Source organism: Peromyscus californicus, unplaced genomic scaffold (assembly GCF_007827085.1).
Source record: "Peromyscus californicus insignis strain IS unplaced genomic scaffold, ASM782708v3 Scaffold_19__1_contigs__length_69161282, whole genome shotgun sequence".
Classification (NCBI taxonomy): domain Eukaryota; kingdom Metazoa; phylum Chordata; class Mammalia; order Rodentia; family Cricetidae; genus Peromyscus; species Peromyscus californicus.
This window is the reverse complement of record NW_026294491.1, coordinates 60,575,106-60,592,817: the sequence shown is the minus strand read 5'-3', so window position 1 is coordinate 60,592,817 and position 17,712 is coordinate 60,575,106. Positions and strand designations below refer to the sequence as shown.

The window sequence follows — 17,712 nt, the reverse complement described above, 5'->3', positions numbered from 1 at the left end:
TTGTTCAGCTTACACTCCCACATTGCTGTTCATCACTGAAGGAAGTCAGGACAGGAGTTCAAACAGGGCAGGATCCTGGAGGCAGGAGCTGATGCAGAGGCCATGGAGGGGTGCTGCTTACTGGCTTGTTTCCCCTGGCTTGCTCAGCCTGCTTTCTTATAGAACCCAGGACCACCAGCCCAGGGATGGCACCACCCCCTGTGGGCTGGGACCTCCCCCATGGGTCACAAATTGAAAAAATGCCTTACAACTCCGTCCTCTCTGATGGCTCTACCTTGTGTCAAGTTGACACACAAAACCAGCCAGTACAGTATGAAAAACTAAAAACCTCTGTGGCTGAAGAGGATCGGCTCCTGACCCCCCTGCTTCCACCTCCCCAACACCTGCTGCTGCCACCCGCCCAGCTTCAGTAACGTTTTAAATCGGGCTACTTAGGTTTTTTTTTTTTTTCTTTATCGAACAGAGCCCATTTATTCTGAGAACGGAATGGTGGCCTCCATAAACAGCAACAGGCTCAAGGCCAGGGGCGTGGGCCAACACCAAAACGCCCGCAACTACAAGAACCAGAACTTTGAGGATATTCGAGCAGCATGTCTAAGGAAGGGGGAACTGTTTGAGGACCCCTTCTTCCCTGCTGAACCCAAGTCTTTAGGCTTCAAGGACCTGGGCCCCAGCTCCAAACAGGTTCAGAACATCTACTGGCAGCGACCCAAGGTGGGCACTGGGAATGGGGAGGGCCCGGTGCCCTCCGAGCTGGGGGTGGTTCCGAACATACTTCCGTCAAACCTCCTAGTTTAATCCTGGGCTGGCACCCAAGCCTGGCTATCGTAGCCAAGCCGTGGTCAAATGGCTCGGGGTTCCCCCTACTGCTCACCTAGAACTCAGAGGAGCGAGGGAGGGCGGATGGGGCCCTTCACCTCTTGACAGACACTGACGCTCTTACTCCTTCACCATAGGATATCACGCATAACCCCCAGTTCATTACGGATGACTTCTCTCCTACAGACATCTGCCAAGGGGTCCTCGGTGAGTGGGGAACCATGAGCTGGCCTCCATGGGGAGAATGGGGAGGAAAGGATTGGGATGGGGGGCTACGGCATGGCTCTCAAACCTGGAAGCCTGGGACTCCCTAGACTCCACCTACCTCTGTTTCCCTGTTCCCTCCCCTTCCAAGAGATGACAGTCCGTAGGAGGGTCACGTGTGTCCTCTATGTCCCTTCGGTATCTGCTGCAGTCTGGTTTGGGAATAAATTGGGGTGGTATAGCAGATATTTGTTGCTTAGCAATAGGAGGCGGGTGGAGAGATGGCCCACAGTTAAGGGCACTTGCATACAAAATACTGAAAGACCAGAGTGCAGACTCCAACACCCAAGTACCAAGTCCATCATCCAAAATACCTTAAGCTCCAGCTCCAAGGAATCCAGCGCCCCCTGCTGGCCTCCATGTGCACAGGAATGCCCCTGCCCCCGCCCCCAGGCCACTGCATGTGCACTCTCAGACAGACACACAGACAAAAATAAATTTTTTTTTTTTTTAAGTTTCAAACCAGGCATGACGGTACCTACCTACAATTTCAGCACTAGGGAAAAAGGGGCAAAAAGGTCAGGAGTTCAAGGCCAACCTGGGGCCACATGAGCCGGTCTCAACCAACCAGTAAGCAATTCTGACCTCACAGGCTCTGTTGGGGAACCTCAGAAGCAGAGGTGTGGGGCTGGCTCAGAGTACCCTCATGAGACCACTGCTGAGGTCTGCTGCACTGTGGGACTTGGTCCTCTAAAGACTCGCCTGGGTCCAGGGCTGCACTGTTGAGATACTGCTGCACGTGGATGAGGTCTCAGTGTCTAGCTGGCTGTTGACAGGAGACTACACCTCTTCCCAGAAGCTCATCTACAGGGCTGCTTGAGTGTCCACACAGCATGGTAGCTGGCTCCCACTGAGTAGCCCAAGAGAAAACAAACAGAAAGCCCCAGGGGGCTTTTTGTTTATTTATTTGCTTATTTTTATTTATTTATCGAGACAAGGTCTCACTATGTAGCCTTAGCTGGCAGAAAACTATGTAGACCAGGCTGGCCTTGAACTCATAGAGATCCATCTGCCTCTGTCTCCCAAGTGCTGGAATTAAAGGTCTATGCCACCATAGCTGGCTCATTTATTTATTTTTTTACTTAGCATGAAACCCAGGGCCTTCAGCTAGGCAAGCATTTCACCACACGACCCCCCCCCCCCCCCCCCCCCCCCCCCCGCCCATCTGATCTCAGGTTCATACACACACACACACACACACACAGAGTAATTTCCACCATGTTTTATTAGGAACAAGCCCTGAATGTGGCGAATACTCAAGAGGCAAAGGATTATGGGGCTGGGTGTAGCTCAGTTGGCAGATTATTTGGCTAGCATGCATGAATCCCTTAGTTCAATACTTAGCATCACATAAAACTGGGTATGGGTGGCGTGTACCTATAATCCCACATTCTAGAAGAGGCAAAAGGATTATTCACAAGTTCAAGGCCAGCCTGGTCTCCAAAGTGAATTCCAGGTTAGCCAAGAGCCTAGAGAACTTGCCCGCCCCCAAAAAAGAGTGATGGGCAATTTAAGGTCATCCCCAGCTATACAATGAGTTCAGGGCTAGCCTGGGCTATAGGAGACCCTGTCTTTAAACAAACAAACAAACAAAAAAAGCCTGGGAATTGGGCCCCTATCATTTGAGGAGAAAAAACTCAAGTGTTTGTCATCTGTCCCAGGTGGTAGGACTTCTTTAGTCTGGGCCATCAAATAATGGAGCAATGGAGTCACATGACCACCTGCCCCCAGGCTCCAGGTTATCTCCTCGCTCCTAGCTGGTCCCGGCTCATAATCTCTTCCCACCCCTTCAGTGCCAGGGCAGGCACCAGGATCGCTTTATTTCCTATTTGTGGCAGGGGAAAGGGCACAAATAAGTCTAGCAAGAGGGCAAGGAGCACAATGGCCCCCGTGGCTCAGTGGGCCCGAGGGATGCTGGGTACAGGAGGAGGAAATGAGGGTTGTGCCCTTGTACTGATGATGACTGCAGCTGCCCTCCAAAGCCCAGAGACCACTAGTCATCACAAAAACTCCCCAGTGCATGAAAGCTTGGCCAGACCCTGGAGGACCACACAACAACCCCCATTACCTGGCCTCTCACTGAGAGCTGACCCTGAAGGACATGGCAGTGGATGACTGAGGCATGGCACTATGCTCCCATCTTCAGCTAGCTCCAGGGCTCATAGTGGGATAGAGACAGAGCCCATCATCTCCAGTAGAATGTGGGTGATGGGACAGACATCTTTCCATTTTCAGATTTAAAACATTTTTTTAAATTATTAATGTGTGTGTGTGTGAGAGAGAGAGAGTATGAACACATGTGTGTCTGGTGCCCTCAGAGGCCAGAAAAGGGCATCCAATCCCTTGGAGCTGGAATTACAGGTGTTTGTGAGATATCTGATGTGGGGGCTGCGACCTGAACTCTGGTCCTCATGGTAGAGCAGCAAGTGCTCTTAACCCCTGAGTCTTCTCTTCAGTCCCAAGGCATCTTTTTTTTTTTTTTTGGTTGGTTGAATGGGTTTTTTTGTTTCGTTTTTGCCATTTTTCTTTTTAATTTTCATATATGTCTTTCTGTATATGGGTTTGTGCACGTGAGTGCAGTGGCTGTAGAGGCCAGAAGAGGGCGCTGTCAGATTCCCTGGAACTAGAGTGACAGGTGGTTGCAAACTATCTGATGTGGATGCCCGCCTGAACTCAAGTCCTCTGAAAAGCAGGACGTACTCTTAACTGCTGAGCCATCTCTCCAGCTCTTGATTGGTTTTTTTGAGACCACGTCTCACTTTGTAGACCAGGTTGGTGACAAATGAACATCCTTTTAGCCGTCACCACTCAAATGCTGAGATCACAGAAGTTTTCTAGAGAGACATTTTTGGGCCTTTGGCCGCTACTCCAGCACATCCACAGGGTGGAATGAGACCCACAGAGAAGGGTTACTGGATATGTTCAACAGGTGGGAACTCTTCCTGAGAGAGAGCAGGATGCTATGCAGCCTGCCCAAATTCCCCAAACCAAAGTGTGTTACCCTGATTTGTGACTCCCTTGACTGAACAAATTCATGAGCTCACTGTCTGAGCTCTGCCTCAGTTTTCCCATTTGGCTCTTTTCCCAACTTCTCAGTGAAAAAGCAGAGGGACCCGGGCGGTGGTGGCACACGCCTTTAATCTCAGTACTCAGGAGGCAGAGGCAGGCAGATCTCTGTGAGTTTGAGGCCAGCCTGGGCTACAGAGTGAGTTCCAGTCTGGGCTACAGAGTGAGTTCCAGGACAGGCCCCAAGGCTACACAGAGAAATCCTGTCCTCGAAAAACCAAACCAAACCAGACAAAACAAAGAAAAGGCAGAGGGATCTCTTCTGGGGAGATCTGTGGGGCTGCTCCTCTGACTGGGGATCTGGGGCCTCCACACATGTGGGGCTGCTCAAGGAGCAACCTCTGCCTGCCTGCCTTTAAGGGGACTGCTGGTTGCTGGCTGCTATTGGCGCCCTTACCACGTGCCCCAAACTGCTGTACCGTGTGGTGCCCAAGGGCCAGAACTTCAAGAAAAACTATGCTGGCATCTTCCATTTTCAGGTGAAGGGAAGGGGGGAGGACAAAGGGAAAAGGGAAGGAGGGAGAGAGAGAGGGGGAGGGAGGAAGGGAGGGAGGGAGAGAGACTGAGTCACCGTTCTATTGCTGTGAAAAGGCACCATAGCCATGCTAACTCTTATAAAGGAAAGCATTTAAGTAGGGGCTGGCTTACAGTTTTAGAGGTCAGTCCATTACCATCACGGCAGGGATCGTGACAGCATGCAGGCAGATATGGTACTGACTGAAGATGCGGCTGAGAGACATGTCCTGATCCAAGGCAGCAGGAAGCAAGACCTTCTGGGCCTGGCTTGGGTGTTTTGTTTTTGTTTTTGTTTTTGTTTTGTTTTTGTTTTTTTAAGTTTTTATTTATTTATTATGTATACAGCGTATATGACTGCAGGCCAGAAGAGGGCACCAGATCTCACTACAGGTGGTTGTGAGCCACCATGTGGTTGCTGGGAATTGAACTCAGGACCTCTGGAAGAGCAGTTAGTGCTCTTAACCTCCGAGCCATCTCTCCAGCCCCCTGGCTTGGGTTTTGAAACCTCCAAGGCCACCCCCAGTGACACACTTCCTCCGGCAAGGCCACACCTCCTAAACCTTGTAAAACAGTTGTGCTCCCTGGTGGCTAACATCCAAATACATGAGCCTATGGGGGCCAATCTTATTCAAACCACCAGAGAGAGAAAGACCATGCATGCACTTACTTTGTTTTTCAAATACAACACTGATTGGGGTGACTTTTCAACTAATCTTCAGAGAAATACCTGCTTATGAAAGAAATCATGTAAGCTAATTTTTTTTAAAGTTCTGATGAAAATAATTAGCAGCTTGTGTCTCCCTTCCCATTCTCACTGTGACTGTGTGTCTGTGTCCATGTCTGTGTGTGCACACGCACGTGCTCGTGCCCAGGAACACGTTACATCGGTATCATGACACTGAATATCTCCACAATATAATTTATATGACCCTTTAACTGATATAGGAACAATTCTGAGTGTCATAAAACAGGGAGAGGATTTTAAGATATGAAAGCTCAACCTTCAGCTACTTTTTTTTTTTTCAGGATAAAGCCTCAGTCTAAAGATGGGTGGTGTTTTCTTTCTTTCTTTCTTTCTTTCTTTTTTCAATGATTTATTTATTTTTATTTCATGTGCAGTAGTGTTTTATGTGTATGTACATCTATGTGAGGGTGTCGAATCCCCTGAAGCTGGAGTTACAGACAGTTATGAGCTGCCATGTGGGTGCTGGGAATTGAACCTTGGTCCTTCGGAAGAACACCAGTACTCTTAACCACTGAGCCAAATCTCCAGCCCCATGGGTAGGGTTTTCTTGACGCTGGGGCAAGACCCAGGTTTAAGGGTGGAGGTGGGGGAATAGAGAGAGATTTTAGGGCTTTTGTGGACTTTCTCTTACATATTCTAAGGAGTGACTGGGCCTTGGTCAGGGTGGCTCAGTGGATAAGTGCACTTATCCCAAGCCTGATGGATGGCCTGAGTTTGATCCCTGAAACTCACATAGTAGGAGAGAAATATCACACACACACACACACACACACACACACACACACACACACACACACACACACACACACACACACACACACACACACACATTACAAAAATCCCCGTATGAGTGACTATTGCTAGTATGTTCTTGACTTGGCCACCAGGAGGCGCTCTGAGGACAGCGTTCACCAGTGTGCAGACAAATGTCCCTTTGCTACCCCACAGCTTTGGCAGTTCGGGCAGTGGATGAACGTGGTGGTGGACGACCGACTGCCCACGAGGAATAACAAGCTGGTGTTCGTGCATGGCGCCCAGCGCCAGGAATTCTGGAGCGCCCTCCTGGAGAAGGCCTATGCCAAGTAAGTGGCCCAGACCAGGGACCAGACAGGCGGCCTTCAGGACCTCGGGCCGGGCCACTCACTGAACCAGGGGAGGAGACAGGGCACAATCAGGCACGTCTCTCTTCCCTCACCGTTCTTCCCGACGGCTCCCTCCAATGCACGTCTGCAGCCCGGAGCTCAACAGCGCCCTGTCTGCCTACAGGCTGAACGGATCCTACGAAGCGCTGGCAGGAGGCAGCACCATAGAGGGTTTCGAGGACTTCACAGGCGGCGTGGCCCAGAGCATCCGGCTCCGGAAGCCCCCTCACAACATGCTAAGGCTCCTCAGGAAAGCCCTGGAGAAGTCTTCCCTTATGGGCTGTTCCATCGAAGTAAGCCAGGCTGGGTCTTGCCCCACCCTACCCGGAGGCTCTCTCCCCAGACGTCTTCTCACTCGGTACCCGTCTCTTGAACAAGTTTTGTCTGCCTCTGGTCCAGAGTGTCTGTCCCCACCTGGCATATCCTCTGCTTTGTTGTGACTTTCTCCTCAGGGTTTTCTGTGACCTAGAGAGAAGGGAGGAGATTCCAGGAGGGCAGTGACCTTTATTCGGTCCATTTGCCGCTGGACCCTGGGACTTTGGACGACACCCAGCGCGCAATAAGCACCCGACAAATATTTATTCAAATAAATAACTGTACCCAGAATGCTCCCATATACCAGCAGTTACATGCGGGGAGGGAGTTACTGACAGGGAGGAGGAGGAGAGGAAGAAGGGCTTAGTCCCCACAAAGCCTGCACACAAATGCTTGTGGCAACTCTACTCACAATAGTGAAAAGAGCGATCTAGTTGTCCTTCTGCAGGCGAATCACAATAATTGTCTGGTTTTAAAAACTGATTGTTGGGGCTGGAGAGATGGCTCAGCGATTAGAGCACTGACTGTTCTTCCAGAGGTCCCGAGTTCAATTCCCAGCAACCACATGGTGGCTCCCAACCACCTGTAATGAGATCTGGCGCCCTCTTCTGGCATGCAGGCATACTTGCAGACAGAACACTATACATAATAAATAAATAAATCTTAAAAACAAAACAAAACAAACCTGATTGTTATTCCCCACAGAATAGAAACAACAGCAGCCCCAATAAATTGTAATCTGCTTCTATATGACCTTCTTGTGATGGCAGCATTGTCCTGGACAGATTAGTGATGTTCAGGGGAGGAGGGAAAGGAGGGAGGAGGGAAAGGAGGGAGGAGGGAAAGGAGGGAGGAGGGAAAGGAGGGAGGAGGGAAAGGAGGAATGAACCTGGCTACAGAGGCCGTGTGAGAGATGCTTGTAGTAAGAACATGCTGTTTATCTTGACTTTGGTGATGGATTTATGAAACTACATATGTAATGCACAACCAATCACAAATGACCAATAAGAAGAAGGGGCTGGGGAGGTGACTCAGTGGTTAAGAGCACTGGCTGGTCTTCCAGAGGACCCAGGTTCAGTTCCCAGCACCACATGATGGCTCACAACCACCTGTAACTCCAGTTTCAGGGGATCCAATGCCTTCTTCTGGCTTCCTAGGGCACCAGGCACACATGTAATACACAGACAAACATGCAAATAAAACACTCATACACATGAAATAGAAGATAAATATCTATTTATTTTAAAGACAATGACACTCAGTGTCTTTCTCTGGCCATCCCACATGAGCATATACACCACACACACATACAAATAGGTGACTGCTATGGTGTGTGTGTGTGTGTGTGTGTGTGTGTGTGTGTGTGTGTGTGTGCATATATATGTAAACTATAAGCAAGGTGTGGTGGCTCATGTCTATAATCCCTCCAGAGGCTGAGGCAGGAGGATCAGGAGTTTAAGAATAGTTGGATCGTCATGGTTACATAGGGAATTTGAGACCCTTAATGCCATGTTAAACATCTCCGTATGTGTATATAATGTGTGTTATGAGTCACATAAAACAATGGCTTTCTTGTGATTTCCAGACCAGATCTCAAATGCCATCCATCCCTTCCTCCTTTTCTGTAGATCACCAGCACTAGTGACTTTGAAACGATGACCCATAATATGCTGGTGAGAGGACACGCTTACTCAGTAACTGGCCTTGAGGACGTGAGTGCAGGCAAATGGTGTCCCTGGAGAGCCACGGTATGTGAGGGCCACCACCTGCCCACGTCCTGAACTTCCACGCCTCTCCCCCAGGTCTACTACAGAGACAAGGTAGAAACCCTGATTCGGGTCCAGAATCCCTGGGGCCGGATTGAGTGGAATGGAGCCTGGAGTGACAGGTAGATGTCCTGACCCAGGGGAGGGGAACAGAAGACACAGCAGGACCCACATGGAAGCCAGTGTCACCGTGGGACCAGCCCTTGTCCCCATGCTGCTCCGTTTACCAAGCACTCTGGAGGTGGCCTTCAGAACATCCCTTAGGGAGGAAGAGTGGCAGAGTGGCTGCCCTTCCCTTCCGCTGTTTTCTCTCTGCAGAGCCAGGGAGTGGGAAGAGGTGAGTGTGGACGTCCAGCTACAGCTGCTACGAAAGAAGGAAGATGGGGAGTTCTGGTCAGTGAGGCTTGGGGGGGGGGTGCGTCGGACTCCCCATACACATCCCTCATCTCCCGCACCATCCTCTCCACTGGACTGGGAATGGGGAGGTCCCTCCACAGTCAGGGGCTGCAGGTGCGCCCGCGGAGTGTGCCAACAGACAGCGCTGTCTGCTCTCCCACCCCAGGATGTCCTATGAAGACTTCATGAGCAACTTCACGCTCCTGGAGATCTGCAACCTCACCCCTGACGCGCTGTCTCCCTTGGAGTACAAGAGCTGCTGGCACACGACGTTCTATGAGGGCAGCTGGCGGAAGGGAAGCACGGCGGGCGGCTGCCGGAACAACCCCGGTGGGTGTGGGCAACCTGTGGGCACAAGGCCCCAGAGTCAGGGCGGATGAGGGCAGAGTCAGTCGGATGCCACGGCCTTCAGGAAAGGAGGCAGATGTATGGCTGGAACCTCGGTGCACCCGAGTCACGGACGGACGGACGGAAGGCCCTGCCCCAGCATAACCACCTCGACCCGCATCTCCCACAGAGACGTTCTGGAGCAACCCCCAGTTTAAGATCTGTCTCCCGGAGGAGGACGACCCAGAGGACAACTCTGAGAAAAGCGAGGTGGTCTGTACCTGCCTGGTGGCCCTGATGCAGAAGAACTGGAGACATGCGCGGCAAGAGGGAGCCCAGCTGCTCACCATAGGCTTCGTCATCTTCTCGGTGTGCCTCCAGGGTCCCCAGCCACTTGTGCTTCCCCTCTGGCCTCTCTTCTTTTTTTTTTTTTTTTTTGCCATGTAGACCAGGCTAGCCTCAAACCCAGAGATCCACCTGCCTCTGCCTCCCCAGTGCTAGGATTGAAGGCTTGCACCACCTCTTTAAGACCCTTCTTCCCCTGGACCCCTGTGAGAGTCAGCCCCCAAAGCCACACAGCCCTGCCGCTGAAGCGCTGAAGTGGTGGGGTCTTGTGCTTTTCCTGAGCCTCTGTGCAGGCTCACTCTCTCTCTCTCTCTCTCTCTCTCTCTCTCTCTGTCTGATGTTTTGTCTGCATACATGTTTGTTTACCACATGCATTCCTAACACCTGCAGAGATCAGAGAATAGAATAGTCTCAGTTCCACTGGAGCTGGAGTTACAGATGGTTGTGAGTCACCATGTGGATTCTGGGAATCAAAGCAGGCCCTGGGGCTGGAGAGATGGCTCAGAGGTTAAGAGCACTGACTGCTCTTCCAGAGGTCCTGAGTTCAATTCCCAGCAACCACATGGTGGCTCACAACCATCTGTAACGAGATCTGGTGCCCTCTTCTGGCCTGCAGTCATACATGCTGTATACGTAATAAATAAATAAATCTTTAAAAAAAAAAAAAAGCAGGCCCTCTGCAAGAGCAGCCAGTGCTCTTCACCACTGAGCTAGCTCATCAGTCCGGCCCCTGACTCTGTTCCCTCTTCATAGATTTGTTTGTTTTATTTGTCTTTGGAGACAGGGTTTCTCTGTGTAACAGCCTTGGCTGTCCTGGATCTCGCTCTGTAGACCAGGCTGGCCTCGAACTCACAGAGATCCGCCTGACTCTGCCTCCCGAGTGCTGGGATTAAAGGCATGCGCCACCACCGCCCGGCGGTTTTTTTTTTTGTTGTTGTTTTTTTCTATTAACCTACCACACCAACTACCCTTTCCTTTGTGGCAGGCATCACCCCAAAGAGCCGGTACATGACACTTATGATTGCCCTTAGCGGACAGGGAGGAGACTGAAGGCAGGCGAGATGAGGTGACCACACTAGCTCACACACTGAAGCGGCAGGGGTGGAGGCTGTGTCCTGATTCCTGAACAATGGTCTTCAGCAACTTCACACTCCCCCACCCAAATGTGGCCCCAGCCACTCCAAAACCGCTCACTGCAGAGGCCAAAAGGCGTCCCCAGTCTGTGTTTCTCAAGACCAGTCATGATTTGCAAGATCCCAGACATGCCCATCCAGTCATTCCCTTATGTATTCAACACGTATGGAATACTGTGCAGTCTCCTACTGAACATCAAGTCCCTGGCTAGTCCCCGGGCACTCAGTAGTGAACAGAGTTAGTGCTTGCTCACCAGCATGTGTGACAGCCCTGGCTCCACCCCAAGGGGAGAACAGAAAGGGGGTGGAGCCAGGGCGGCTTTTCCTCTGTGGCTAATACACTCTTCCCAAGACAGGAAGGCCAAGGTTTGGGGCCAGTAAGAAGGCTCAGCGAGGAAAGGCATTTGCCTCTAAACCTGACACCCTGACCTTAATCCTCCAGCCCCAGGGTGGAAGGAGAAAGCCTACTCCCTCAGGCTGTCACAGCAAGCACACATTCACAAAGAAAATAAAATGTAAAAAAAAAAAAAAGTCGAGGCTGGGGGCTGAGCACCTGTTGCTCTTCCAGAGGGCCCGAGTTCAGTTCCCAGCACCCACAGGGTGGTTTGCAACCTCAGGAATGTCCATACAAACACGCAGGCAACACATTCACAAACATAAAATAAATCTAAAAAAAATTTTTTTTTCCTAGATAGAGGTTCTCTGTGTAACAGCCCGGGTTGTCCTGGATCTTGCTCTGCAGACCAGGCTGGCCTCAAACTCACAGAGATCCACCTGCCTCTGCCTCCCAAGTGCTGGGACTAAAGATGTGTGCCACCACCTGGCTCTAAAAAGAATTTTAAAAGTCCAAGGTCAATGCTCACTTCAGCCGCACATGACGACGCTAAGGAGCTTAGCACGGCCCCTGCACAGGACAATGAGAAAACTCTTGAAGCTGTCCTTATTTCTCCATACTGAGGAGCAGAAAGTTGTTGTGAAAGTTCTGAAGGCACAAAGTCAGAAAGATAAAGTAATAAAATAAATATGGAGCTTTTTAAGTAATAAAAATCAAGCCTTGTTAAAAAAAAAAAAAGTCCACCGTTAAGAAAGGTCAAGGGAGACTGTGCCCAGCCTGAGTGCCCCAGCACATCTGCTAGGGTGAATGTGCTATGCGCCAATAAACTGTGTGCTGGCCTGTCTGTAATCTTAGCACTCGAGAGGCAGAGGCTGGAGGATTATCATGAGTTGCAGGCCAGCCTAATCTATACAGCGAGACCCTGTCTCAAAACAAGATAAACAAAGGTGCTCACAAGCCCTGCAGTGGGGCCACATCCCTAATCTGTTTCTGTTGGTATAACTGAATACCACTTAATTTATAAAGAGATCACTTAGCCGACTATCCTGTCAGTCCAAGAACACGGTGACGGCATCTGTTTGGCGTCTGACGGCGGCTCTCCTGCTGGGTTGTGACATACTAAAGAGCATGATGAGAAAAGCCAGTGCTCCATTTTGGTTTTTGGTTTTTGGTTTTTGTTGTTGTTGTTTTGAGACAGGGCCTCATGTAGCCTAGGCTGCCCCCTGATCCTCCTGCTTCTGCTAAGTGTTGGGATTATAAGCATGCACACCACATCTAGCCCCTCTGACCTCCCTCCACCCCTCTTCTCCCTCGTTCACCTATGCATGTATGCACGGAGTCGGTTCTTAACTTGCTACCTTCTTGGGTCACGGTCTCTCTTTGTTCCCGCTGCGACACAGGCTCCTCCAGGCTGGCAGGTCTGTGCGCAGCCAGTGTTCCTGTTGTCCCCACCTCCCATCTCACCACCTGAGTCCTGGGACTGCAAATGTGCACTAGTCTATCTGACTCCCCAACACACACACACACACACACACACACACGGTTTTCTCCTTGTAGACCAGGCTGTCCTGGAACTCCCTCTGTAGACCAGGCTGTCCTGGAACTCCCTCTGTAGACCAGGCTGACCTGGAACTCCCTCTGTAGACCAGGCTGACCTGGAACTCCCTCTGTAGACCAGGCTGACCTGGAACTCCCTCTGTAGACCAGGCTGACCTGGAACTCCCTCTGTAGACCAGGTTGGCCTAGTTCTTTAAAGTGGGTTCCAGGAGTGCTTGCTTCAGCAATTCATGTACTAAAATTGGGGGAACGTGGGTTCCAGGGATTGAACTCAGGTCACTAGCCCTGAGTGGCAAATGCTTTTGCTCACTAAGCCATTTTCCTGGTCCTTTCCTCCACTTCTTATAGAGCCACTAATGCCATCACAGGCCCAGGCCCTTACTCTCATGACCTCATCTAATCCAAAATCATCTCCAAATGCCATTGACACGTGACCTTGGTATTTATTAAGTTTCCATGTAAGTTTTAGAATGACAGACACCCAAACTTTGGCAATCACCTATTTTATTTGATCTGATTTAATTCATCTTGTGCGAACTTATTTGAAAATACTATTTTTTAAATTTCATTTGGTTGAGACAGAGTCTCTTTATGTAGCCCTAGATGGCCTGGAACTGGCTATGCAGACCTGGATGGCCTCAAACTCACAGAGATCTGCCTGCCTCCACCTCTCATATGAGGGGATCAAAGGTGTGCACCACCACACATGTAAGAACTTTAACTTTGAATTATGTGTATGTGTCTCTGTGTGGGTATGTGCACACAAATGAAGGCGCCTACAGAAGCCAGAAGAATCCAGAGTTCAAGGCCAGCTTCGGCTACATAGTTAGAGACCGGCCTGGGCTACAGGATACCCTGTCTCCAAAAATCAAAACAAAACAAAAACTAGGGATGTACCTCATGTGCAAGAAGCCCTGGGTCCTGTCCCCAGCAATGCATGAAACTGGGCACTGTGGCACACGTCTGTTATCCCAGCACTTGGGAGACGGAAGCAGGAGGACCGGAAGTTCAAAGTCATCCTCTGCTACGTGGCAGATTCAAAGCCTGGGCTACGGGGGGCGGGGCAGGGGGAGGCAAACATTCCAATGTATTTGCTCCTCAGTCTCAGTAGCCACTACGCCATTCCTGTAGGTGACGCTCTGTGAAGTGACATCGTAGCAGCACACTCTTGGGCTCACATCCCAACTCTCTTTGCCTTTTCGCAAATCATCCCTGCCTCTCCAGGACTCTATCCCCTGTCCTTAGCCCAGAGTGATAAAAATCTGCCTTTGTAAACTTTGTGCAAACTGTACTTTGAAATCCCAAACGGACAAATTCTTAATGCCAACAGCCTACACCCCCCCCACCACCATTGCTCCAGTGCCCTGACAACCCCAACCCAGGCTCACACTTGTGCTCACATGCTCATGCACACACACAGTGCACACTCACCTAGTTGAAGGCTAGAGCCCCTTCACTGCCCTGAAGATATGACCCTCTCTTTTCTTTTCAGGTCCCAAAGGAGGTACAAAAGGCTTACTCCTGGGCAGGCGTCCAGCTCACCCCTGGCTGCATGTGGGTTGAAAGGGGGGTGATCTGGAGAATAGTTCTGGGGAACCCTGAGTTAGGAGTCCAACCCCTATGACCCAACGGAGGGAGTCAGGGAAGGGTGAGACCATACTGGAGTTTTTGACTTCATGGGAGGAGTCCAGGCCACAGCAGTGGTACTCATACCCACCACCAATCCTGCCCCCAAAATGGATCACTTTGGGAGATCCATTCTCCTGGTGCTCCTGTGCTAGTCCCGTACCCACCTCCAGGGTACATACAGTTTCAGAACCTCCAGGACATCCATCTGAAGAAAGAGTTCTTCCTGAAATATCGGGACCATGGCTTTTCAGAGATCTTTACCAACTCACGAGAGGTGAACAGTCATCTTCGGCTGCCTCCAGGGGAATACATCATTATCCCCTCCACCTTTGAGCCCCATAAAGATGCTGACTTCCTGCTTCGGGTCTTTACGGAAAAACACAGTGAGACCTGGTGAGGGCCGACCTCACTTTGGCGAGGTTCCCTGCCCAAGGGGTGGAGGATGTCAGGTCCTGGCCCTCCTCCACGTCAAACCTATTTTACATGCAGGTCAACTGAGGCATGAGGATGTGAGGTCTAAACTGGTAATAGAAACAGTAAAACCAGAGCCCAGCTTTGATGGGTTATTCAGTACTGCTCCATATACAATGACAGGACCTTCCCCAGGTCACCTCATTGAGAACCTCATCTCTCTGGCCCCCAGTCACCCTAAACCTTCACTCTCTTATGCCCAGGTTGCTGGATGAAGTCAACTGGGCTGAGCATTTCCAAGAGGTAATAGAAAGCTTTGGGATTGAGGGGTTGAGGGTGTGAAGGATGTTTCTGAGACTGGCTCCCTCCCTCCCCGGCTTCTTTTCCCCAGGAGACCATCTCTGAGAAGGATTTGGACCAGGACTCCATCCATTTGTTTGAGATGGTGGCAGACAAGGTGAGAAGGCCAGGGGCAGAGGCTGAAGGGAGGTGGCCACTAGGCCAGAGGGGCAGAGGAGATGATTCCAGTCTCTCCTCCTAGGACAAGGAAGTAGATATGTATGAGCTACACAAGCTCCTCAACAAGCTGGCGAATAAATGTAAGTGGTCCACCCCACCCTCAGAGTCCATCCCTATGACGGTCACCCCATCTTGTCCCACACAGCATTTCTCCTTTACTTCTTCCTCCACCTTGCCTCCCTCACAGTCAAGAACTTCAAGACTAGAGGCTTTAGCTTAGATGTCTGTCGCCGTATGATCAACCTCATGGATGTATCCTTCTGCCCTGCGGCAATCTTAACCAATATTTCCCATCTTCGCTGCCCTCCAAGGCTGACTCAGAAGTGGCCATCTCTCCAGCCAGCCTCAGGACCCTCCTTTGTGATAGGGGTTAGATTTGGTGGGTAGCTAAAGATTCCACTTCTGGCTGTTAGTATTCAGGGACCCCAAGCCTGTGTCCAGGCCTTCTGTTCCCTTACCCTTTGGATGCCTCTTCACTCTTATCCTTGACTAGTCCCTCTAGAAAGATGGCACTGGCAAGCTGGGTCTTCTGGAGTTCCAGATTCTGTGGAAAAAGATCAAGAAATGGACGGTAAAGAGCCCGGAAGAGACAGCCAAGAAGGGTGGGAACTACCAATGAAGCCATTACAACTGAAAACACACAGAGACACACACAACACACACACACACTGGTTAGTAACCGTATAGCCTGGCATAGTCATGGTGCCTGCAGAAGGCACTGGGCAGGGTACCAACATCCCCTTGCCCTCAACCACGAGAAGACAGGAACATTAGAGATTCAAGTGGTTGGTCAGGGTGGTGGGGCCCCAGGGTCTTGGGCAGCTGTTTAAGTCAGTCATACTGCACTATTCTCTTATTTCAACCACCATGCTATACATGCGGCCCGATGACATCTGTCTCCAGGACATCTTCAAAGAGTGTGATGAAGACCGCTCCGGGACCTTGAACTCCTACGAGATGCGCTTGGCAATAGAGAAAGCAGGTGGCCAGGGAGCATGAGGCTGTCCAGAGACAGGGAGCTGGGAAGTCAAGTCTAGGGGCCTGAATTCTGCCTCCCCTGCCCCATCTGTCTCCTAGGCATTAAGATGACCAATAAGGTAACTGAGGTGGTGGTGGCTAGGTATGCGGATGATCAAATGATCGTGGACTTTGACAGCTTCATCAACTGCTTCCTGAGGCTAAAGGCCATGTTTGGTGAGTGCAGCACCTGCCCCCCTCCAGCTTAGGCCAGGCAGCCTGGCTTGCTCCCACACCCACTCACCCTGAGGTCTTTCTGGAGAACCACTCCACACAGAAAACACAGCAGACCCAAGTTCAAATCCACAACTTGCTGGGGCCGTGCCTATTGTCTGTACCCCTCCCCCCATTCCTTTCTCTAGAAGATATGATAACGAATGGTAACAGTTCTGCCCCAGGGGCAGAAAAATCAGGAGTTCAAGGTCACCCTCAGCTACAGAGTGAGCACGAGGTCAGCCAAAAGACCCTGTCTCAAAAAATAAATCAAAATAAAACTATTATCCCAAGAATGGATCGGGTGGCCCATACTTATACTACTTGAAATTTGGGAAGTTGAGACAGGAGGATCACAGGTTTGAGGCAACCTCAGCGGCTTAGTGAGACTTTGAGTTAAAACAAACAATAGGGAGAGCAAGCTGGCTAAGTATATAAAAGTGCTTGCTACCAAGACTGAAGACCTGAGTTCGATTCCCAGGGCCCACACGGTGGAAGGAAAGAACCAATGATCACAAGCCTGACCTCCACAGGTGCAAGCTGTGACATGTGGTCACCTGCATACCCCTCCCACATCCAATAAATAAATAAGTGTAAACCAATAATAAGTCAGTCCTGGCCCCATCTCCCCAGCACTCTAGTACAGAGTAAATGAGTCTGGGGCAAGCGCTCACAACCGGGCCTGGCTCTTAGCCAGTTGTGACGTTTCATTCCTGATGGGCAAGGAATAACTTCCTATCTTCCCAAGTTTCTCCTTTTCGGGGGAGTGGGTCGTTTAGACCATCATCTCGGCGCTAACCCCTCACCCCACCTTTCCCTTAAAACAGCATTCTTCCTATCCATGGACACCCAGAAAACTGGTTCTATTTGCTTGAATATGGAGCAGGTACGTGGGAAGGGGTGGGGAGGTTGGTGGGGCCACAGACGGTCCCTCCCTCTAGTCCTGTCCACTCTCCATCCTCTGCAGAATGTCTCTGTTCTCTGCTCTCCTTGCAGTGGCTGCAGATAACCATGTGGGGCTAGGGAGATTCGGAGCCTGCCCCCCCTTCTGCCGGTGGTGCTCCAGCCAGGATGGTGGGTGCTCCTTGTCACCCTCACTCTCCAGTGCCCCAGACAGTGTTTACTCTGTGCCCAGGCTCCAGGCTCACCGGAGCTCTAACCCCCAACCTCACCCCACCCACCCCTGAGCACTCCCATG

At 50.8% G+C, this 17,712-nt stretch overlaps 1 protein-coding gene across 1 annotated transcript; it reads left to right on the top strand.

Moving 5' to 3' along the window:
• The first annotated feature begins 477 nt into the window (after positions 1-477).
• Positions 478-17,537, top strand: Capn11 (calpain 11). Its single transcript, XM_052743984.1, has 20 exons — positions 478-714; positions 957-1,026; positions 4,510-4,628; positions 6,359-6,492; positions 6,677-6,845; positions 8,496-8,579; positions 8,670-8,755; positions 8,952-9,026; positions 9,196-9,359; positions 9,547-9,729; positions 14,525-14,747; positions 15,029-15,068; positions 15,157-15,222; positions 15,307-15,364; positions 15,472-15,536; positions 15,787-15,855; positions 16,188-16,266; positions 16,362-16,478; positions 17,342-17,400; positions 17,511-17,537. Exons 1-20 carry the CDS (start codon positions 487-489, stop codon positions 17,535-17,537), a joined length of 2,115 nt encoding a protein of 704 aa, XP_052599944.1. The 5' UTR covers positions 478-486.
• The last annotated feature ends 175 nt before the right edge of the window (positions 17,538-17,712 follow it).

Excerpts from the sequence above, each read along its gene's own strand:
- Capn11 (XM_052743984.1), top strand. The coding sequence starts at position 487 with ATGGTGGCCTCCATAAACAGCAACAGGCTCAAGGCCAGGGGCGTGGGC. Across the intron at positions 4,629-6,358 it reads CTGGCATCTTCCATTTTCAG|CTTTGGCAGTTCGGGCAGTG; the intron begins GTGAAGGGAAGG and ends GCTACCCCACAG. Across the intron at positions 16,267-16,361 it reads CTTGGCAATAGAGAAAGCAG|GCATTAAGATGACCAATAAG; the intron begins GTGGCCAGGGAG and ends TCTGTCTCCTAG.